This window comes from Scomber scombrus, chromosome 12 (assembly GCF_963691925.1).
Source record: "Scomber scombrus chromosome 12, fScoSco1.1, whole genome shotgun sequence".
In the NCBI taxonomy this organism is placed as follows: Eukaryota; Metazoa; Chordata; class Actinopteri; order Scombriformes; family Scombridae; genus Scomber; species Scomber scombrus.
In genome coordinates this window covers 9,192,593-9,217,565 of record NC_084981.1, presented here as the reverse complement: position 1 = coordinate 9,217,565, position 24,973 = coordinate 9,192,593, and the positions used below count along the sequence as shown (strand labels likewise).

General features: G+C 41.6%; 1 protein-coding gene and 1 long non-coding RNA gene across 3 annotated transcripts in view; one reads left to right on the top strand and one right to left on the bottom strand.

The window, feature by feature from the left end:
• LOC133991476 (signal-induced proliferation-associated 1-like protein 2) overlaps positions 1-24,973 on the bottom strand; it is an 85,075-nt gene that overhangs the window by 30,372 nt on the left and 29,730 nt on the right. For both annotated transcript variants that reach the window (XM_062429898.1, XM_062429900.1), the window contains exons 3-10: positions 21,581-23,366; positions 16,977-17,110; positions 15,433-15,621; positions 8,935-9,109; positions 8,596-8,699; positions 7,281-7,438; positions 6,061-6,637; positions 130-404 (exon numbers count right to left, since the gene is read on the bottom strand). In XM_062429898.1, the coding sequence (XP_062285882.1) occupies positions 130-404; positions 6,061-6,637; positions 7,281-7,438; positions 8,596-8,699; positions 8,935-9,109; positions 15,433-15,621; positions 16,977-17,110; positions 21,581-23,096 (3,128 nt within the window). In that variant the 5' untranslated portion in view covers positions 23,097-23,366. The remainder of the gene's footprint in view (positions 1-129; positions 405-6,060; positions 6,638-7,280; positions 7,439-8,595; positions 8,700-8,934; positions 9,110-15,432; positions 15,622-16,976; positions 17,111-21,580; positions 23,367-24,973) is intronic.
• On the top strand, positions 1,734-4,910 carry LOC133991477 (uncharacterized). The gene is made up of 3 exons (XR_009927003.1): positions 1,734-1,789; positions 1,886-1,940; positions 4,761-4,910. It is a non-coding gene; the product is annotated as an uncharacterized LOC133991477 (long non-coding RNA).

The following is a 24,973-nucleotide window of genomic DNA, read 5'->3' as shown; positions in this document are numbered from 1 at the left end:
CCAGAATAACACCAAAAATTCAGAGACAACAGAGAGTCTGCATCTGTTTGCAAGCATCATTGGTCTGTGGTCTTGTTACAAAGTGTTAATATTCAAGTAAAAACAAGAAAACAGAGGTAGGGTAGTTACCTTCGAGGGGTGCCGTCTTCATAAGGCTGGATTATAACCACTTTGACAGAGACAGAGGTGCGCAGTAGGTCAATCATCTGCTCGTGTGTGAGAGTAGCGACGGCAACTTTGCAGATCTCCACCAGCCGGCTGCCCTGTCTCAGCCCTGCCTTCCAGGCGAAGCCAAAGGGCTCCACATCCGCCACTATACCCTCAAAGTTGACATGGAAACCAAGCTGGCCAAGCCCGTTCCGACGTAAAGTCATCTCTGATGTTTCACAGCCTCTGGTAGTGATCTGGAACCAGAATCAAAATCAATTTGATTATCATCTGCAATACATTTACATCACTCTTGTCTTGACTTTTCAAGGGACATGAGGAAAATAGAGTTTCACAAACAATTTGGTAGGAAAAAAAGTGTAACAAATGAAACAGACTATAGATGATATGCAATCACACAGTAATAAGAGAGAAAAAGCAGAAGATGGACATAAAAAGACCAAAAGTTGAATGATCTCAATATGAGCTTTCTAAGATGGTATATTCCAACAGTAGCCTTTAACATTGTACAGTTGGCATCTTCTTCTAATAGATCTGTTCGAGTTGTCTTGACAACACAAACGCACACACTCTCACACATACACACACACACACACACACACACACACACACACAAATACTATTTGATAAATCCAAAGCAGAGTAAAAATCCTTTCCTTGGGCAAAACTGCATGATTGTTTTTGTTTGCTTAATTCAAAGAACCTTTCAAAATGGAACTCAGAAAGAGGGTACATCACAGAGCTAACAGATTCGACCTAAGAGCTGCACACAGACAGCTAAACAATACTCGTCTCTATCGACACACACACTATAGTAGTGGGTGCAGTATTAGGAATTTGGATCTAACTGGCCCCTGAGACATGGACTGGTCCATAGAACTGAATCAATTTATCTAGAGCTCACTTCTAAGAAAGAACAAATAAATCTGAAGAAACGAACACAGTCATATACATGGTAAATTATCTCCTCCACCTCTTTTTCACAGTGCTGCAGACTGCAGGCAGAAACGTAAGAGTTCTTCCTTGAGTCCAAGAGTTATGCATGCTAATAGTTGCTGGACAGTCAGTGCTTCTTCAATTGCTTGCCTGGATGAAACTTAAAAGTTGGTTCTTTATACACTTGCATGCAAATTAAGTTGCTCACTTTGCTCAGAAGTGGCCTTCCCTAATCCTCTGCTTTAATGCAATTCAGGTTCAAACTAAGTTCAGGCAACCCTTTTAAGTTCAGCAGCAGGATGTGTGTGAAACACACAATGAGAGATGAGATCATGCAAATATAACCTATCCTCGTTCACCTTGATGGCATAAAGTGACTGAGCTTAAACACAGGCTACACTAAAGTATGGGTGCACTGACTTACTGGTAAGTTTTTTGGTGAAAATGAAAAACTCATACTGCATCCAATGAGCTTTAATCACCGATCAGATTAGTCTTGGTTCAGTTGTGGGTGACTGCCTCCATTTGCGTCAGAGTGGCAGCTGGCTTCAGGGACACATTAACTCAGACTATGGCCTGTCAACACTCCAACAGATTCTCACACTGGCAGAAATCCTACCCTGCTGTGTGAGACGGGACCCGAGAAAACCACGATGGACCATGATACATTCAATGTGTCCACACGGTGAGGGAAGGAGTAAGTATGTTAGTGGGCTAGTTAAAAAACTAAGAAGTAACTTAAAAACTTTATGACTTCACTAAATGCGTCATTGTGTTACAGCCTCACCCTAAATCTGCCATGAACACATGCCAAAAGACTCAGCCTTCAAAAAGAGGTAAAACTAGAGGAGCACTTTGGTGAGATGACCCACAAATTAAACAATCATTCTACATAAACCATCAAGGGCAAGAGAAATGGGAAAAATGAAATCCAAAAGCTCTCTGGAGTAAATGTCTGGAAGTAAATGATCTGTGTATGAGGAAGACATTGGTCTGGGTATTAGAGACCATGAATCAAAATTCCCTTTGTCAGAAATTCATTAGGCCTAAATAATAGCTTTCTAAATACTTTCATCATGGCCCTTTATTCAGTCCATCCAGAAAATTAATGTTCCCAGGTTCTCCTCCAAACGGCCCAAATATATAACAGCTGAATCTAATCGGACACTCATTATCTCATCGGAGGGATTTGTGGTGTGTAAAGTTATTTTGATATGAAAGGTGAACTGCAACTGCAAAGCGACATGAATGTGTGTGCTAGTGTTTCCATGCAGAGGCTAATGACGGGCTCTGATGACCGGTGACATGAAACTACAACGCCACCCTTAAGAAGCAAACGGCATCAGCATCAAATCTGATGTCAAGCGGTGACTCAAGTAGATTTGACATTGACAACCTCGTCTGTGTTGGTATGACTCACAGACTTGTCATTCCTCTTAACTTCAAAGGACAGAGGCACAGATTGGTAAGAGCGATAGACACTCTTTTCCTCGAGGCTGTGTGTTTATGGTTCTCATAGGAGTCATTACAAATATCTGGGACAGTGGCACCTAATGTGATAAAGCCTAGAAAAATAGAGCAAGTTAAGTCAGCATTTACCTAGAAATGGTATTGATCAGTGCAAAAATGATTGGTCATTTAATAGATTGAGGGATTTAAAGAAACAATTTATACATTAATCAAAATTGATCAATTGGAATTGAAAATAACTGGTGATTAAGGCCAAAGAACTAATCCGATCATCTGCTTGGTTAACAGATTCATCAAACTGCCTATAAAATGTCAGAAAATAGTGAAAAAAGCCTGTTATAATCTATCTGAATTGCAATTCCTTGTTTTATCCAACCAACAGCCAAATATATTCAGTTTGTTATAATATAAACAGACACAGTACAACATAGTCTCACACAACCACACAACACTAGTCCGAAAACAAATAAATTAATAAAAACAGCAGAATAACAATAAAAGTAGATGTATAATGCCTGAAGTAATATTGCACATAAATAGATGGGATTACACTGAAATTCCCAAGAATGATATATTATTGCACTTTATGAGAGTAAATATTGAGTAGTAGCACATGATGCATTCATTACATAAAGAAAAACACAAGCACGCATACAAGATGTGAAAGGCTGCCTGCACTTCATTCAGGTAACAAAACAAAACAAAATAAAAAAAGAGCATACATGGCACCCGAGCCAAGATGCTGAACACGTGGCCACACAGCTTAGCAACACCCTGGAGAGCAGGACGTTATCACAGAGCTTTTAGTTGTGCTCTCACGATGGCCTCCTCTGTGTGTTACAGTGGGCAAGCTGTTCACTGTCCGCCCTGGTTCGCATTACATCACAGGTTCGGCAGCCTGTAAATCCCACCAATGAAACATGACTCGAGTCAACCTCTGGGACATTTGGGAAAACACAGACACCTTTGGGACGAAGTATGCATCTGCACGGTCAGCTCATATCCAAAAGTGCCTACTGCTGCTGCCACACTGTCTGTGGCCACCCGCTTATTAATATTTATTCTGAGCTTCTCCTGTGAAATATCCCTCACAAATCCAGTGGATAAGTGGACAGAAAATGTGAGTTGGGATTAGCATAGTGAATGAGAATGTGATGTCCTTTGGCTAATCACAAATGCTAATATATCCTGCTCTGTCCTTTCTTATGATGAGTGGAGTAGACACTGAATGACACCCGTGTCCTCTTAAGATTAATTATGGTAAATACTTTTTTCAGATTCTTGTGGTATTTGAGGTGGTGAGGATACGCAAAGCTCTTTGTACTGGTGCACACGTTTAGTTTTTTCTTTTTACTTATTCTAATCTGTAAAGTGTATGACGTATGATATGTATGATATGACAAAGGTGTAATTATCTCTGTCTTTCGTAATCCTCAGAAGAATAAGATTCATGCTCAGGTTTTTAGCAGGAAATGGAGTGTTACTTCAGTGTTATTGGCTGAATCAAAGGTTTTCTGGCATTGCATGCATTATAATTTTCAGCGTTGATGAGGCTGCCAAAGACGGACTGAGAGGGATGAGTGGAGTGGTGTACGCAGGCAGAAATAAGGTCATGCACAGCTCAGGTTTGGATTTTGGGATTCAACCTCAATGTTATTTAAAGGAAACAAAGGGTTGCCTGATTAGAGGATCAGTGCACAAATTGTGGAAACTAGAATAGGAAAAACAGGCCTTTGCAGTAACACAAGTAGTGGAAACGAGGCATCACATGCCAGCGTCCGGGCTGAGGAACCAGGAGACTTTCTTTTTCTAGACCTACCTGACCCGAAAATCACACAATGTAACCAGCGCCACGGAGTGTTACAGATGGCCAGGGCAGAACTACAGAATGGGGATGAGAGGACTTGGACTAAGTGTGTAGCTCTCAATAGGAGTGAAGCAGTCGGAGGCCAAGTGTCCGCTATTCTTAGTCTTTCAGACCCAAAAATGTTTCTGTGTTTTCTCTCCTCCCCTTCAAAACTGGGTTGGTGTCCTGTTTAAGCTGCCTCCTCCTGTACCTGAACCCACCAATTCAAGAATGGGCCAAAATCCCATTACTGCTAATCTTTCATTCCATTAAATGAACTGTCTGCCGCATGGAGTGGCTCTGGCTTTGTTATCTTTTTATTTATTTATTTTTTTTACAGAAATGCTGTGGTGTTTCAAAAAGCTTTATCCTGATCGAGGGTGGGACAACATCTGTGACTGTGTGACCTAAACGGTCGGCCGTACACCTCTGCAGATTCTGTTTGATGAGCCAAATAAAGCTATCAACGGGAGGCCTATAATCCTCTCAGGATTCTGTTGACTTCACTTTACAGTTTCACATTCAAGTGACATTCACATCCCTGGATAACTCAAAGAGGGCCAGGTGGACACATGAGGGGAAAGTCGAGAAAATAAGAGTGTTGGGTTCATTTTGTAAGCCGTAGGTTTACAGTGTTGTAGGAAAAAAAAAACAGTGAAAGAAACACAAGGAAAGAAAATGAAATATCAGGAGCTCAGCGTAGAGGAGAATCATATAAGACTTGACAGGATAGATATAGGTTAAGCAAGCAACGGTTTTGCTGACATAATGATGAAAATAAAATAACAAGGTTTGTGGTGAGCAGTAAAGCTACAGTGACAGGAGTAATATTTACTGAATGTATTGTTTTACCACAGAAAGACCACAACTCTACAACTATCCCGGAGTTAAAATGCCTCACTGCACCATTTAAAGTAAAGACAGCCACTTTGCTTCATGTGCCATGCAGTTCACGTGTGTAAAAAAACCTCATTGTGGATTAAATGGAATCTAAGATGACAAATTACGACTCTATCTTCTACTTCTTGTGCAGGATATATTATGCTGTGTATTTTCCTCATTATTAGTTAATGGGGCCATAACTACTACAAGGTGCCAGCCAACCCAAATATTTGGCTGCTGGCCATGTTAGAAGCAAGACATCAAACCAGCAGGTAAATGGAGCTAAGTGAAGTAGATTATAGCAAAGATAAACGGTAAACGGTTATGATTTGATAATGTTAAACTGTCTCTCTGCTTTGTTTTGCTGATATCATAATGTGGTTAGCCAATGTGTTGCTACTTTTTGACTAATGCTGTTTGTGCTTAAATGAGTTATAATCTTAGATTAGTTGGTTTTAATCTGTCACAGGTTTGTGTTTTATTGCCAACCTAGCTAGAGTCTAGGCTCAATCTTGGTTAAGTCTCACTTTCTCAGAATAAGAAACAAACTTGATATCAAACTAAGATGAAAGCCTTAATCAGAGAATGTTTTATAGGTGGTTATAAAACATCTAAGATTCAAGAGAGCTTTTATGAAATTCCGCCAGTCTGTATATCTTTTATTCCCTTTGTATGGTATGACATGATTTAAAACATTTGATACTCTGCAGACATTAAGAACTCTAAAATGATTACAGCTGAGTCTTTAAGGGTCTTACCTCTAGTCTTTGCACCATCTCCCGGATGTCCTCCCCGCAGTTGTCATGAGCAGACAGCATGACACACTCCCCGCGCTCATAGAAGATCTTAATGCTCATAATCCCTGAGGTCCATCCAATGACGTCACGACAAGAGCAGTTGAAGACCACATTTTTTGATTCCTCCTCGATGAGCACAATGAACTCATTTGATATGCCGAGCAAGCAGTCCACGTCTAACGACTGACCAAAGTCCCGAGCGCGGACGCTCCAAGTGATGGCTCCCACACTCAACAGATGTGCATCCTTCCTGGGTTTCACCTTCTCCTTCTTCTTGGCCCCGAGGGTGATGAAGCTGAATTTGACAGCAGAGTCAATAGTAGCTGTGCTAACAAAGTTTTCTGCAAGATCCTTCAGGTACTCCTGCCGTGTACGAGTCGCCATGGCTCTGAACTTCTCTGATTTGTGTGCAGCATTTTCTCCATTGATGACCTTGGCCAGCAGGAAGTCCCTGAAAACTGCTGACTTTGGGAAAGTCACAGACTTGGGAATAGGCGGGCCGAATGGAGGCACGTCTTTAGATCTGGACACAGCCACGCTGGAAAACAGGATGAAATCAATGAATTAATTGTGACACTGTGATGATGACAGTGAAGAGAAAATACAAAAAGTGAAAGAGTATTAAACTGTACATATAATGAGCAGCTATTTGAAGAGTGTTGAAATTATACAGCTTTCAGGGAAATTATTTCTGGTGGTAAGACGGAGAGGAGCTCAGCCTAATCTTGTTCCGTTCAACAAATGCTATGTTATTAACAAGAGTCGTCTTGACTTCAGAAACACTTCAGGAGAGAGTTCTAAGTCATAATTTCAAGGTGTCTCTGAAGATAATAACTGTATCATCACTGAACAGATCAAAAGAGGCTTGTGATTCCTGCACATTACTATTTAGTCATGACAGAAACCACAGAGAGCACTCAGCAGGCTGTTATTATTATTCTTTCAAATTAAGTGCTCTTAAAAGTTTGTGTAGAGCCATTTTGGCATAAAGACATTTATGCGAAGCACATCAAAAGATAAACACGTTTCCCTAAATTGTCTTGAGGATATTAATTTGCTTTTTATCTCATGGTAAAGCACTGGAATATTTGGTGGCTTGACTCAATGCCACCAGCTTCAAATGTTGAGTGAAAGAGCTTTAATAGAGCCTCGCAGGCATGATGCATGCATGTTCTATTTACCTGTAGCAGACGTTATCAGTGCAGGGGTTGTGGACTTTGACGATGACAAACACATGTTGGAAATGAGAGCGGATGCTTTTTGGAGTAAAAGGAAGGGCCCCGGGCTCCTGGAATACTATAGTGACAATATCATTGCCAATGTGCCTCTTCCTTAATAACTACAAAAAGAAGGAGAAATAAGTTAAACACAAGAAGAAAATGCATCACATAAATAGTGAATAGAGTGCTCACTTTTTAAAACACTTTCATTCCTTTAGCCTAATATTAGAGTAGTAGCAAAGGTGTAGCAAATCCATTTCGGACTAAACCCTTTTCTCCCAGTTTCCCATAACATTTCAATCTCAAGAGTCAAACTTGATATGTGATGTCTGTTGCTGGAAACCAAACCTTTTACAGAGCTAGTTTTCAGGTTGACTCACTGATATAATCAGATGTTTTAAACCTGAACTGTAATGTCTAAAACCAGGATAAAGGTTGTTTAGGGTGAAAGAGATATATTCCCCCAAAACCTAATTTAGACTGCTTGTTTTGTTGGATTGTGCAGATAGTCACGGAATGTTTGGTATAAAGTTGTCAGTGAGGGTCAGCAAGAGCCCAAAACCAGCAGGATTAGAGGGTGCAGAGGTGAATTGGAAAGGATGAAGGGATGAGTGGGGCGAGCTCTGCTGGAAGATTACCGCCGGGGATTAAATTAAACAACCCCACTCCCTCACATACAATAGGAGGAGGAGGAAAGAAAAGAGAAATAAGCCTGGAAAATCCTGGCAATCAGACATTTTTTGATGCACATAAGAGATTAGGTCTCTGCAGTGTGTCATGCCCTACTCCCCTCCCTGTTCCCCCTTCCCTATTCACTTTTAATATCTCAGCATGGTCCTGCTGTTTTTTTATGGGCTCAAAACAGTACTTCCATAAAAGCAATGCAGAGACTGAGATGGTGATCTTGTGTAATCGCGGCTATATCGGGCCATCGCTCACCAGTCCAGCACTGCATCCACTTAATTCCACTTGTTAGCGCAGACAGACATAGAAGCACATCTAATACAATGTCAAGTCCAGCCCCTGGGGATACATTGATTAAAATCCTACTATGGGGTACTGTTACCATGGCAATGCTCATGCTTTCAACTGATAGGTCATTACCGTGGCGGAACAAGCCTCTGGGAAAGATTGGCATAAGCCTGAATTGAAGATATCCTAAAAGAGGAATCTGCTCAGGGATTTATTACCAACATAGACATAGGCCCACCACACAGACAGGCAGGCATGGTGGTCTGCTGGAGGGGATAGAGTGTGAGGTGTGGAGTTTACCGACCTGCTGTCTGTTGTTGGGCGTGTAGGGGAGCATGGTGGACACGTGGAACATCAGCTCGTAGTCCTTGTAGGTGGTGTAGAGAGAGTGTGTGCCGGTGGAGTCCGCTGTAACACAGGACAAGGCAGTTAAGGTCGCAGGCCTCATGACAAATGGCCACTGTTTTAGATAATCTGATGATATAATAAGACATGAATCTAGACCAAGATTAAAGATACAAAAGCTTTAAAAAAGCGTGCAGGCTCAAAGAAAGCCATATGTAATAGAACAGAGCATCTGCACTCAGCAGGATTAGAAATGTGTGTGTTTAGTTTGGTGTGTGTAATGCATGTTTTATCTTACTCTTGTTATCCAGCTGAGCTCTGTACTTGGTGAAGCCTTTGAGGCGAACTCTCTGTCCTAGTAAATCCAAAAACTCCTCCAAAGCCGGTCCAGCACTCTCGTTATTGTACATCTCTTCCTCTGTGCTCTGGCCCGCCTTACAGTAAAGCACTCCCACCTTGTGCTGGAAGCTTAGCTGCAATGAAGAACATACACAGACACTCAGTGAGTAAGTATCATTTCCTGTAGCTGATATGTAGCAAGCACGCCACACTCATGCATACTGTACATTATGCACTCAAAGCATGTGAGAGCCCATTTTCCATCATGTCAGAGCTAATGTGAAGGCCTTCGTAACCTTTCTGGGAGAGAGCTGAAATCCCCTTTTATAAAGCCAGGCTATGAACTCTCAGGAGCTGAGAGCAGAGCATAAATCAAGCCAAGTTAATAGCTGCTACTTAAGAGCAGCTGTGAAGCAACAAGGAGTAAATTAGAGACATAAGGCAGGATCGCCCTGGTTTATGGCAGAAAACTCAATGAGCTGCAAGCAGTAGCATTTTAATACAATATTGTTGTTTTGTAGAGTCTTCACTGTAGCTGTGCAATACTATTAACAGACATGAGATGACAAAAACATGGATCTATCCAACCCCCCACTAATAACACTCTTGATTCAGCTGTTATTCAACAGAGAATAAAGATACATGTCTTATACAGCAAAAGGGAGTATTCATAGACATAGACAAGCCAGTCACATCTTGCAGATTTTTACTCCGAACATTAATACTATCCAGAAATGACAGGTCTGATAGGAACTTGTCATGTGAATGGACAGGAAGAAATAAAACATCCAGAGTGATTCTTCTTGCACGGTGAGAGCGAAAGCCCTCTCCACCAACATGAATCTTTTATGGCTTACAGCTCCCTGATGCCGGCCAAGAAAGTGAGTCAAAGGGGGAAAAAATGAATGAGAAAAAGCAACCTTGCTTTTGGCACCTGTTGCCCAATATTCACAGCTGAGGACAGCACCTTGATCTTGACTCCAGGTCAATATGTCAATATGGCAAGACGACAAGGTTCCTCTGAATGTGAAAACCAACAGATGATCTATTTACGGAAACAAATTGGAATTGTCTTTTTTCCTCCCTTACAGGTTATCAGTTCCCGGTGTGCTCCTGGCACTGTTGTCATGGTGACTTGCTCTATCAGGCGGTCCGCTTTGTACTAAAGCTCCTGCGGTGACAGAAAGCCATTATACCATCAAGCTCAGTGAAAATGGCATGATGTGCTTCGATGTGGTCCTTCTTTTTTCATCCTGCATTATAGGGGCTCACTTAACCTCATGCTCCTCTTAACAGACAGGCTGATGGCAAGGACAATCACATTGCCCTTTGGTGGGAATTTGTCACTGGCTGAGAATCAGCACATATAACACCTGCATGAATAAGGCTCCTGAGGTGTCACTCATTGTGTCACCGCCTTTGATGTCTTTTGGTGGCACCAGCTTCTGATAAGGTAGAGGATCCATAAAAAAACAGCCATATCCAATTTAATGGATCAGTGATTAGCTAAAATACTGCACATGCCAACAGGCTGAGCATACGTTGTTAAAATAAAACAGTAATTTTGTCTATTCCTGTATACCTTCCTCCTTCATTGGCATTGGAAACCAACATTTACATTTCACAAGCAAGTGTGGAATAAAAACAACAAAAAAGGTTGCTATTTGAAATAAATATACATGTGTGTGTTTGGTGTATGTACAGAGATCAGCACAGTGTAAATGGTTAGTGCAGGGGTACACAGGTGATTGACAGTCTTCATTGCTAATGGATTTCATAGTTGAGGGTTGTCTTAGTTTTGCATCGGTCACAGTGGTCAGGTAGTCTGCCGCTGAGTATTCTCTATTTAGGGACGAATGGCATTTCAGCTTGCTCTGTTTTTTTGGTTAATTCTGTCCAATGTGCAAATAGTTTTCTCTTTTGTTTTCTTATAATTTGGTTTAGTCTAATGGGATTTCTGTCTGGGAGCTCTGCTTGTGATTGTGAACAGAGTCCTAGAACCAGCTGGCTGAGGGAGCTTCTCTCTATGGTCTCTCTGTATGTTCCGGCATTGTTATGGAATGTGTTAGGGTCACTTTCTTTTTGGTCATTATAAAATTTAAATGCTTTCTTTTGTATTTTTTTAATTAGTAGGTATTGTCCTGATACTGCTCTGCATGCATTATTTGGAGTTTTCTGTTGTATTAGTGTTTTGAGAGGTTTACACACTACCTTCCTTCCATTTGTAGCTTTTTTTATTTTATTAATAGTATGTAGTTTGGTTGACTTTGATACTTAATGATTGCATGTTGATCAGTTCAGGTGGACTGTGGTTTTGCTGTGTTCTGACAGCGCTGAGAGACACCAGACTGAGGTTAGTGATAAAATAATCTACTGTACTGTTAGACAGAGATATGCTGTAGGTCTACTTAACATAGGAAACCCCTCAAAACCTACTGCTGCTGACTATGGACAGGCCCAGTGAGCGACAGAGCTGCAGGAGCTGCAGCCCATGTTTGTTTTCCCACTCTGTCATTTTGTCTGGTGGAACATGTTGGTCTCCCTTTTCGCTGAGTGTCAGGTTCTCAACCTGTGCTGACATTGAGGTCCTCACAGACTACTATGTGGCTATGAGATGATGATACAGCAGTGTCCCAACACGACACACAACATCACTGACATCTGTCTACAGTGCAGTGTCTCAATGCGGCACAAACCCAAAATATGGCTTCCAAAAACATCCCTTCCATCATCATGCACCGCTGCACAAACAACTACTGCAATCTAAAAATAGAAATGAAGGAGTGGGAAATAAATGAAGGTGGAAAAATTCTGGTCACTACAAAAGTTAATCCTGAAGTTTCAATATCATGACAGGGGATTGATTTACATAAGGGAGAGGCAAGTTATGGTGCTGCAATAACAGCCTCGGTAGGTGGTAGATTACTCTCTTGAGCCTGTGGAACAAATCTCACTTAAGCCTGAATTACACTTCAGAGTTGCAGTGTCGCTGTAGGCATCAGGACTGATTTATGGTTCTGTGAAAGCTTTAACATGTTGACTATCAAAAGACCATTGCAAAAATTGGAGAACGACGTTGGAAATCGGGCAATGTCACACATTTATTTATCTGAAGAGATTTTGTGTTTATATTCATGTTCATGTTATGACATGGGTCAGAAACAGTGGTGGCAAAGACAAGACGTGCACTAAAAACGGCTTTCTAGATGAGGAAGAAGGTAATTTGTTCAACATTATTGAGAAGGAAAGATTAGCAGCCTTTCTCTGACCTCGTCGATGTTGTCTTTACTATTACCAAATATTATTACGTCGGTTACATTTTCTAAGATGCCAGCATGCTCCTGCGGGCTAGCCTTTATCTTTATCAGATCCCTTCTTTTGATATCAAGAATAAGAAATTAAAGCTGAAAATTACATGTTTAACTCTGAAACTAATAGTAACCGATAAAGTGCAACAAGATTGCAGTTATTTTACAGCTAAATAGATATAGCAGATAGAGCTTTTATATCAATAGCCTTTAAAAAAAAAAATTCACATCCTCTGTTCTTTTCTTACATCCATGGCCATTACAGCACAGTCTACAACACTGCTTTCAGGGATATTCTTTCTGCAGAATTGATCATTGGGATATTGTGAAGGCTGTCTTGCTCCAGGACACTCTCACTCACCAGGCGTGCTTTCTGTTCATAGCAACATTAAAAAAAACCTTACGACACAAACACACACACACATAAATAGAGGACTAACATTAGGGATGTCCCGATCCAGCTTTTTGCACTTCCGATCCAATACCGATATTGTAGCTTTTAACATCGGCCGATACCGATACCGGCCGATCCAAGCATGTATTAAAGATTAAAGATATTTACTTATTTTGTTGTTATACTCAAGTTGAAAATAGGGTTTTACTCTTAAGAACAACTAGCCAACTTAATTAGGTTAGTTTGAATAATCCACAATGGTTGGTAATGAGAAGCTGACCTGTTTATTCTTAACAGGGTTAAATAAACACAAAATAGACAAAATAATAAATAGTCAATTAACCACACAAACTGAATTGGCATCAGTGCTCTGCTCTTGAACAACAAGAGTGTAAACCAAGGCTTAAAAAGCCATCAGTGCAAACAATATTGTAAACTGTATAAAAAAAGCAAAACACACAAAAAAGCTGAGTAGAAAATAAATAGTGGGATGCTGGACAGGTCGCTAGGTGTGCTGAAAAACGCGGACCGGATTTGGGGGGAAAAGCTGAAAAAAACTGGAATGGATTACCTACATCGGTGCGCTGGAAAACACGGACCGGAGTTTTGAAAACAAACTGGATCGGGAGTCCGGATCGGGATTTTCCCGTGCAGGCCGATCCGATATTGATATGCATTTTCTGCTAATATCGGCGGCCGATCCGATCCAAATATCGGATCGGGACATCCCTAACTAACATTACTGCATTGCCGTGCATACACACAAATATTCCCTAGATAAAGTTTTCTAAATGTAGTAGAAAACTTTATGCACACAAACAAAACAGGCCTGGCAGACCACTCTGCTTTTCTCAGTTACAGCTCTTCCTGTCCAATATTAGCTTCCTAGTATAAACACATTAGAGGAGCGGTGAAAGTCCAGCTTGGTTAAAAAGTAGATTGCAGGGTGCTTGACATATTAAACATTTGCACGGCAAGCATAACATTAATGATTAAAACAGGAGTGTACAAAAATACTGATGTCCAAATATAAAACTGGCCTCCACTGGGCATTTGGTTTGAGGTCTGTGAGGAGTAGTGCCAGTTGGAAGAGCTTTAAGCCCCACTTAGTCCAGGCATCCCTCCTCTGAAAGTAGTTTGAGAGTGGAAAAGGTTACTTGGATTACTTTATTGCTTTTTTTTCTGTCTTATGTGTCATTTTCAGTCTTACATCAAAGTCTGTATCTGCAGACTGTCTTTCACAGCAAAGGCATGGGGAGTACAGCAAGTAAGCCATCTCCCGCACGCAATATCAGTTCCTGAAGTTCTTGCAGGAATAACTTCCTAGAGCATTTACAAAGTTACTCTGCAATAATTAGAAACACAAAGTCTGTCATCATCTTAAGTGCATTTAACTTGCTTTAGAGAGACCACTACACTCCTCTTGTTTATGTGTGTAACAAAATCCTAATATTCAAGAGGAACACGGCTGACACAGTCTATTATAAGAGTCTGTCCCCTGTCAATTGGAAGGATGGGCTTATGCTAACGAATGTAATTACACTAATAAGAAGCCAATTCTCTGATAGTAAGACAAGCAGTGCACCGCTGGCAGATCCACCCACACACACACTTTCCATCTTGCCGTTTCATTATATTAGAAATTAAAGGGCCTTAAGATCACACAATGAATCCATCTCTGACACCTGTGAATATAGAGAGCTCCTATCACTAATAGCCATTTTATGCAAACAGAGATAATGCAAAATGACACCCTCCACCATCCAGGCAGAATACCAAATCACCGGCTCACAGATGAAGTAAGCTGTGAAAAAGTGAGCTATTCTAGCTTGTGTCTGAGTTTCCAGAAAAAAGGGTGTCAAAAAAGTTGTTGCTGGCTAGACAGAGTGTGGGATTCATATTGATTCTCTTTATATTGGCTGTCTTGTGCTTCCAACCGGGAGACAGTGTTCATCTAAAATAAGCAGCCCACATATGGGACAAATACTCCTGCCATTTGAAGTTAATTCCTCCCCAGATTCATTTTATAGTTGATACAGATGTCTGAAAGATAGACACATGCTAGAAATATAAAGTCTATAGCATGACATGAATATATTACAACGTTCCTTTTCTTCTATAACACTGTTCATAATATGGCACTGATGGCTTCAAAGTAACACAATTGGAAAATCTGTGTGGGTGAGACTGAAAGGTTTTTCCTTCCTTAAAGCAGTAGTCTGACATTTTGGGAAAATATACGTTTATATGCTTTCTTGCCAAAAGTTAGATAAAAAGACAAATCTGAAGCTACAACCAGTCAACTTAGCTCAGCATAAAGACTGAAAACAGGGAAGGGAAAGTTAGCCTGGTTCCATCCATAGTAAAAAAAAATCCACCTACTAGCACTTCTAAAGCCAACTAAATAACACTAATTATTCTTACTGGTTTAATCTGATGACATTATGTGATTTTATGGGAGGTTATGTGACTATATTCCTGACACAGTGACTTCCTGGAGTCTCAGGTAGTTGCCTGGTAACCTTGCGTTGTGACGACAACAATCCAGTAAACGACTGTGCAGCCACAAGAAATAGTCCAGCACATAACCCCAGGTAAAACCACAACCCAAAATGTTTCCCAAATGTTTCCCAAAATGCCAAAAAAAAAAAATGTTAAACTTCTTTTCCCTATTAGCATGCTCCCCTGATCAACACACATATCTTCTGATTGCTCCAGTGCTGTTTAATCATCATTAGCACAAGTTTGTACTCACCCCCTGTTCGTCCAGTTTGAGGAGCTGCTCCGGGACCTTGGGGGAGTTGAGGGCCAGCCTCAAGCACTGAATATTGAGCTCAGGGATGACGTATTCAAGCACTTCCTTTAGTGGCAGGCCTCGGGCTGTCCCATGTCTCGCCGTAGATGGAATAGCATCCTCCAGGATGGCTCCACGGAGTGTGGTCAGCTGACAGGAGACACAGATAGCAAAGATTCATTCGGTTAATTAACTGTCTGTCTGTTATATGTCTTCTGAGGTTCTAGTGTACCCTTGTACAATGTATTAGGGTTAAGTCTGTGTGTGCACACTGACCATGGTGGTCACTTTGCCTGCGAACCTTTGATTTGATTTATTTCACTTTTATTGTTTATGGCTTGAGCCATTATGTTGTATTTCCAAAATACTAGAAATGAGATCAGGCTGATATGCTGGCTGCTGTGTGAGCCAGTCATAATACACTTTTGTATTATGCCATATTATTTAGGGCAATGGCTCCATTACGGCTCCATTGGACAGCATTAGGAACTCAAGTTCTAAATAATTAAGGTAGGCTAACTGAACACTAGATGTTAAGTGGGATTTTACTGTTAAGATCATTAATGTGCCAGTAAACGTTGAACCAAACAGCTTCAAAACACCCACTCTGTATCCCTGTGTTGTTGTTTGGAACATTACAGACACATTTACGCACATAAATCCCATTTCCATTCACACAGCCTATGGACATGGACGTCAGTGGTCGATTGCTGTCCAACAGAGAGTCAATCTAAAAAGCAGATTACTTAACCGAAAGTGGAAAGGAGAGTGAGAGTGGGACAGCGAAGCAGAGAGCGCCCAGGCTAAATGATAGGAGTACATGCAAATAGACACTCCAGTGGCTGGGGAGTTCAAACATTGTCTGCGTGCTACTTGCAGGGCAAGCATGACCCAGATACATTGTTTTATCGTGGGAGTGGTGCTTCAAACCAAGAATGGCACTAGATATCAGTGACATTTCCCTGCCTGATGCATCTGTTGCACCTGAATTATTCAGTGGATGAGACCACCCAGCATCAATCAAGGGTTCTGTACCACTAGGGACTGTGGGACTGTGCATCTCAGTTTGTGGATTAATCATGTAGTGTGTGCATGTGCGTGTGTATGTGTCTGCGTGTGCGCGTGTGATAGTGAGAGCGGGCAAAGGCGATCACACTGACTGATGGACTGCATCAGTGTCTGCATGACTGGCCAACTGGTACAGAATCACTGGACATATTAGGGTGCTAGGAGCAGATTTAGGAAGGGAGAGCTGAGAGAAGCCACCGCTTGTTTTCAGGCGTACTGAAGTATTCCTGCACTCTTGTACTGCCTGACTGAGCCCTGAGCTGAGTGATCTTAGCATGTCTTACTGACTGCAGTGTATGCGAAATACCCTTTAAAAGCATGTTAATAGAGCAACAGAAATCACGCTGGTTTCTCCTGCCATGCATCTGTAATAGTTCTTTATTGATTTACAACAACAAGCAGGGCAGAAAGAATGAACGTGAGTGCATCAAAGTTACCTGGCTGGTTCTGAAGGTGACCCGATAGCTGGACTGCATGCCTTCTTTCTCCTTCCCGTCGTCCAGCCTCTCCCTGCGGATGCTGACTGCCACAGGTCCCAGATTGTCATCTACCCCAAAATAGTTTTGATGTTCTGGAGTCGGATAAAGCAAGAAAGATCAGAATTAAATACATGTTAAGCATCACATCAATATCCGTGCTTCTAAACACTCTGTGTTGACAGTTGTGAAAAACATAATTAATACATGGATTGATTTTTGAGAATATGAATCATCTTTATCAACTACTACTTTTGCTTTGACAGAATGCAAATGTGGATTTTTGAGTCCACATATTTTTTTTAATCATGTAAAAACGCTTTGTGGATTGACCATGGTCAAGCTTTGACACTGATTAAAGAGAGCAGCAGGGGTCCACTCGAGATCTGAAATTGATTCGCTCTGGATTTGAACCTGGGACCTCTGGCTTTTAGTTTTAGCACTGGGATTTTAAAAAACTAAATAAACAATAAATAAAAAATAGAGCTCTGGAGAGTTTGACACACTCTGACCGCATCTCTGACCCAAATAGTTTCACACTACCAAAATACTCACTAGAGATGGGTATCGAGAAAATGTACTAAATTGGTGCTGTTTCCTGACTGAGCAGTACTGAAATATTGATAAGCTCCTGAACACATGGTGCTGCTATCAGTATTCGAGTAACGTTAATTCACTATCACATAGCTGGCATTTCCAAATTCCTAACAGTCCTCTAATGATGAAAAACCTGGTGGCATCAGACGGTAATGGTTGACGTTACATCTTTACATTGTGTGCTCTCCAGTCTTGGCTGACAGGGCCAAACATTCATAACATGTTTAAATGTTTAAAATTTGGGTTAGGGTTAGGTGAATACTATTTCATATTATTCAGAATTTAGGACTTTGTGATCAAAGGAAACCTTAAAGTAATCTTTCTTTGTTTCCCATTTCAATGTGAAGAATGTGTGATCCTACCACATGCACACCTTCATAATACAAAAAACATGGAGAACTTTTTTGGTCTTATTGTTTCGATTTTATTGGATTGGCCACCAGCCTGTGTCTCACACTACTAAATATAGCCAATCTGCCTGTGGTTCTGTAGCAAACCTGGTCTTAAGTTGAGTGACATAGCAGTCATATTGACCTTTGTTCTTGTTTTAATTGTATAGTGCTTTCATTGGATGACTGCCTGCGCTGGGTGGAAGGAAGGCTGACATGTGATTAAGTTTCCTGACTACATTCAAACCCAGGATAAAGTGCTTAAAAGGTATGTGCATTAGACCAGTAGGCTACCAGCATTTCCCGTCGCCAGGCTCAGTGAATCGGTGTCCTTTACTGGAATAGACCAACATACTGACTGATTCATATGGACTGTTGGTCAGGAAAATAGGTTTTTATCATTCAAAAACTGTATTTTTGCAGCAGGGCCTAAGGATATCCATCAAACAGACCAACAATTCATTCCAGAGCAAGTATGCCAACAATAACAGCAAGATTAACATCATATTTTGTGAGAATACTCATGTTTCCTGGGAGATGATTGCTAAAAATATTAATGACCTCTGACTTTTTGTTTCATGCCACCATCTGGTCAGACTTTCCTTCTTGACAAACACTTGTGCTCTGACAAGTTATCTCAAATAGTGATAGCAAGATAAGATATCCACAGCTCTCAGATAAAAACACTAAATGCATTTGTAACTTCTACATCTCTCCAGCATAGACATAAAATGACAAACTGTAATAGGCAGATTCTCATTAACTTTCCTTGGTATCTTCATGCTACCTTGAGGATGAATACCCTTTCATTTGTAGACCCTCAATGAGTTTTGGTCTTTTGCAATCCAGGGGTCAAAATGTTCATTTCTTGCAGAAAATACATCATCATCTAATGCACAGATTTATATTAGGGCTAATGACTGTCAATGAAATATCAGAAAAATAATACTTTCCAAAAGCCCAAGCTTATTTTGCCAAACCAAATAAAGATACTCCGTTTATTATCCATTTAAGACAAAGAAAAGCTGCAAAGGCTCACAACTGAGAAGCTAGAACTTAACTATGTTTGGTATGTTTGTTTAAAAAAATATCAATGATCAAAAAACCCAATTATTGACTTTGGATCAAGTAATCAATTTAATGACCTGTTTTTTTTTTATAAATTAAAGTACCATGACATTTTTTTAAACAATAATAATGTTCTGAAAATAATTAACCAATTGGACTTTTGAACTTCTTAAACCCCACTTCTAGTAAGGCTTCAGAAAAGTCAAACTTGCAATTATGCTGTTAGTTCTATGCTGGTAGGCAGATTAGGATTGTGGGGTGTAATGAACAATTTAATGAACACTAGAGGGGCCTCTAGCAGGGCTTTAGACTTTCAGTTGTTAAGCATTACAAGATTAGTGCAAATTTATGTGTCAACAAAAAAAGTATTCTATTTGACATTCGCTATACAGTTCTAAAAAAAACCCTCAAAATACAGTTGAATGAATGATAAAATCATAGAGATAGTACAGTGTGTGTGTTTAGGACATGGACAGGAGAGGAGCTTTGCACACGCACAGCAGTGCCTTGAGCAAACACTTCCTAATCCGGGCTAAAGCCAGAGAGAAAAACCAGGATTCAGGAGACAACAAAAGAAAAGTGTCAGCAGGGACTCTCAGCACTAACATTCATGAAGAGATTTCTACACAAGGTTTAGACATTGCCTCCATGCCATGTAGAGCATGCTATGTAAATATGATGGTTCTTGTCACTGTGGCACCAACACTGGGGCAAATCCCTGATCAGCATGAATAATAAATTAACTGTATGGAGTCAATGCGGGGTTAAATATCTGAGGAATGCTGCTTGTCAGGGACAGTGGACTGAGAAGAAATGCTCTGTGAGGCATGAGGTCAAATGGTGGTAGGAGGGCTGTCTATGCATATGAGGCCACCAGGAATGCAAATACCGATGCCACAGTGAGGGCGACAGTGTCGACTTGAGAAGAAAGCTTTTCGTCAACACATGTCTATAACATGTCACAAGTTGCACACATTACTCGGTGTTGACAATTCGGCAAAGGTTGCGAAATGGATGACTTTGATTGTCTTGTCAAATAACGCCTCTATTCTGTCTTCCTGTCACTCCACACTGCAGAGAAGCCTTCAAAGTATTCTAAAAGCCCTACACTGAATGTTTTTACCAAGGTTTTAGAGCACTTTGGCGCTCTAAGACTTTATTTCAGGTCATACATCTCCATAAATATATTTATATATACAGTAAATTAGCCTCTATATCTCAGTGTCTTCCCACTTACAGTATGTGACTAAAACCTATATGTAAAAAGGCTTGGCCTAAGGGTGTATGTGAAACATTGTATCCATTAGGGCAGCCTGAGGAGAAACACTCCTGTTGCTAAGGGAAAGAGGGCTTTAGGCAATCAATGGAATCAATGTTCGGACCAAGTTGATAAAAGCTTGCCCTAAAGTGGTGACACGCGGTCATGCTTGCGCAAGTGTGTGCATCTTTGTGTGACTGCTTGTTTGCGGTGAAGCAGAGGTGATGACAGACTTGTCTTTCCAATAAAACACCTCATGAAAGAAGGGCAAGGGTTACCATCCACATACTGTGAAAAAGACATCTTCTGTATAACGAAGCGCTAACGTCAAAATGAAACTGACAGCAACACAGGGCATTTCAATTATACATTGGCCTGCGTTACCACAGAGAAAGGCCAAATACAGCTAAATCAGGTTTTGGATGCGTAGTGTGTGAGGCAACATTTTACAGGAAATAATTATCTGAGGAAGCTCAATGATACATTTAAACATACTGTAAGTAGAGCAGATCTGTAATGGTCTCATTAACCTTGCCTGGAGACGTCGAGCCTCCGGTGAGGTTGCACACTGTCATGCTGAAGCAAATTTTAATGCAGAGTATGTTTTTGAAGAAGTTCAGACATCTCTCAGTGTGAAAGGTGAAACAGCTGTTTTTTGGGGGGCTTAAGAATGGGTAACTTAATCTACTGAGAGCAATGTACACTGAGACAGTGGGAAAAACAGATATGTATAATGCGGTGATGGGTCGGGGTCGGCGTGGTATTTCCAGCGTCAATCACATAGGTGTTTTAATGAGGAGATATGGGACCTTGACGTGGTTTTGCTGACCCCATAGTTTCAAAAGAGGGGTCCTCAAACCCCTCTGGCCTCCATGGGGAACAGCTGCAACACACCCTCTTGCTCACCTCTCTCTTCTCACATGACTAATCACAGTTTCTCCGCAGGGTTCAGAGCAATATCACAGAGAGGACATGACCGCTCCTCTCCCGAGGAAGCGAAACACACACCCTCACACCCAACACAAGCCTGCTATTGTTCTGGCCCTTATTTCATCTGGTCCTACAAAAATAACTGGGTTGTTAAGATATCTGACCCTATGAGCACAGACTGTTCCATTTGGGAACTTGATCTCACATAGCACTGAGCATAGTCTTGTTTCAAAGAAAAGTATTTGGTCTGGAAAGTTTAATAATCCTCAACATCATCGCTATTATAAACAAATTAGGACACATTTACGATAAGTATTTCTTACCTCTCCCATAGAAGAACTTGTGGTAGTAGTACGCTCCCAGGTCAATATGCTCAATGATGTAGCGTTTGACCTTCTCCCTGTGGATAGGCTGGTTTTCACGAGGCACCTCCAGTACAGAGACTCCTGCATTGGTGCAGTGGGAGCTTAGAGACGATTCAAAAGAGCAGCTCTCTGAAACACCACTGTAGTTGGCACTGTTGGCTCTGGAGAGGGAGATCCTTCTCTCGCCCTCACCACCAATCTCGTTGCGAAAGTGCGGGCAACCCAGCACTAGACCGTTGCTCTTCCCGTCTCCCTCATCGGCATCCAGGTTCTCCTTAGGGTTCAAGTCCTCCCTGCTGCCTAGCGGAGACTCAAACATGGGGACATTTCCACTGCTACATGCTGCTGCTCCACAATCTGGCCCCGCTACAGGTCCAGCCCCGGCTCCACCACAGGGCACTCCACCAAGTCCAGGCCCAACTCCTGCTGAGGCAGCTGAGGCTCCAGTAGTAGTGTTCTTTCTCTGGCTCAGGGTAGCTCTGCTCGCCACCGCTTCACTGATGTTGAAAAGAACGCTCTGGACATCGTAGTGAGCAAAGCATTTCTGGAAACTGAGTGGCCGCCGGTCCTCCTCCATAGAGAGCCGCAAGGCGTCACTTTCACTCTTTATGGTCCGCAATTTCCTGAACAGAGATGTTTCAGATGAATCCGACTTGAGACGCCTCATGAAGGACTTCTCCCGCTCCCGGCTATAGAGGAGAGAGGGGTCTATGTAGTCGTAGCCTGGAATGTGGACTATCTCACCCCTGGCGATTTGTGCTGCTGTCTGCAAGCTGGGGGAGAGGGCGGCATCACAGCGCAACAACTCAGGGAAACCCATAGGTGGTATGCTACGGTGGTCCAGGGTGTCCACTCTGTAGCCCCTTAGCATGGTGAAGAAGCCATCCGCACTCAGGCCCTGGCGGTCAATAGAAGATGTGCTGCCATACTCACGGTGCAGCGAGGCCCCAGTGTTTGGATTGACAGCATTCTGGTCCATTATGTCTTCAGAGTCAATATCACTTATGGTTACATCGCTGTTGCTGCGTTGACGGATAGGGTGGAGACCCTTCAGTGGGGAGTGGCTGAGGAGGTCACTCAGTGTGTACTTTGTGTCTGAGTAGTCTACCTCTAGACAGACTGCTTCGCCTTGCTCCAGTATTTCCACATGGTCCTGCTGACCGTTCTGAAAAACTGGTATCACACTCTGGTAATTCGGCGAAGGCCGTCCGTCCCATCCATCTTTCCTTGGCGGCCATTCTGTCACCCTGGCTCTGACACCCATTTTAGGCATGTTTGGAGTACCATTTGTTTTGCCTGCACCTTCAGGTTTCCCCTGCATGTTGGAGGCTGGTGGTCCCATGCTACCATTCAGGGCTTTGAGTTTCCTGCTGAATAGTTCCTCTGACTGCATGGCTCTGGAGTATTCGTCTGGGCCTCCCACAACTCCCACAAGGTTTGATTTGTTATCCGTCACAGGGCTCAAAATACTCATATCCTGCTGGCAGACTCCTTGAAGAGCAGACTTTCAGGACCCCTCTTCATTATACCATGTGATCTGCTCACTGGTGAGCGGAGGAGGAGCCTCTTTCCTGAGTCAAAGAAGCAGCCGTCGTCATAACTCACAAAAGGCTGCTGGCACGACGATCGACACAGAGCATTTGGATGTCAAGGACAAGTGTCTGAGGGGCGCTGAGGCACAGAGGAGTGGAGTCTTTTCTCACAGCGTGCCGCCAATGCAGAACGACAGCTGGAAGAGTGAGATCTATGGCACAGAGACAAAAACACAGGAGAAAATGTTAGCACACAGCAAGTGGATTAGAACAGTGTAACTGAGAACTGCAAAACACAGGGACAAGCCATTTATATTCTTTAAAATTACCACAAAACATGGCACTTTCAGTTCAGCTATAAACATGATCATACTGCTGACCTAAATTGTCTGTATCCTGTTACCTTGTAAAAACTCCCACCAACGGGTATGTCGGGCTGTATTAGTTTTGGAACCATGTAAAACATATCACCAAATACAGCTAATCAGAGTATTTGAGAGGAGTTGGTGCCATTATGGGTTTATAACAAGACAGATGTATATCTTTGTTGGTGCTTCCAGCCAATGCCTAGCAGATGGTGGTGAAGCAAATTACAGCAACAAGAGGCAGATGTTCAGCTAAATGTTCACATGTACCAATATCTGATCCAGCCACTCGCAGCATCATCAAGCCTGCAAATTATACAGGAGGGATAGTTTTGCATGTTCAACGCCAATTCCGCTTCGCCTTTTTATCTGATATTGTCGGTTAGGAGGAAATTTAATAAGGACCTGATGAGGTGAATTGCCTATGACAAATGACAAAAACAGAAATGTAATAATAACCAAAAGTCACTGAAATATAAGGCTGTAGTGTGTAAGTTTATCTTTGCCCCTTATTCAACCCAGGTCAACATTGGGGACATTATAAACAGACAAAAGGCGGAAATCAGCGCTTTTAATAATTAATCAGTGTCTGAGGACAAAACTTTGGTCTACTTGTCCTTGAAAAGCAATGCTGTTCCCTCTTTCCCTATTTCAGAGTCCAACAAGCAACAAACTCACATGGTTTCCATTTTTATCCCCAATTTATGTCCCTGCACATCAGCCAAGTGTAGACTTTGGTGAAAAAAAAAGCAACAGATTGGTCATATAGCCTCCTTTAACAGCAGAAAACAATTTGACATGGACAATGTAATAAAGACGGCAACAAACAAAGACTGTACTGTACACTGACACTGAAAGCATGACTCCAAGAGAAAATAATTATCTCCAAGAAACACAAGCAAGGTCCTCACTCATCAGTCCCATCCCATCCCATCCCATCCCATCCCATGCAATTAGATATGTTCCACTGCTGGTGAATGACAGAGGTGTTTTACTATATTCATGTCACTGCACTAACACAGAGTTCTGCATGGAAGATCTCACAACATTGCTGCAACAGAGACTGTGAGTGTTTCTGCATTGACCTAAATGTTTTTTTCTTGTTCTTCAGGGCTAGTGGTGTGCCTCATTTTATCTACTAGTCTCCCAGGGTAGGTAGTGCCTGACCAAAGCTAAAAAGAAATGTTGAAATTATACTATACTTCTATCTATTTATCATTTCTTCACATTAATAATTTCATAAATGTTATTTATTTTAAATGATCATTATTCATGATTTGTCTCAGGATTAACATACTCCAGTAAATCTAGTCAGAATAGTTGTTTAAAAGTATAGTATGCTCCTTTTGCCTCTGTCTGCACTAAGGCCAATGTTTTCATAGATTTCACATATATTGTCAGTTGTCACGCTGTGTAGAATATTTATCACTGAGGCAAAGGCAGACCCTGCTTCA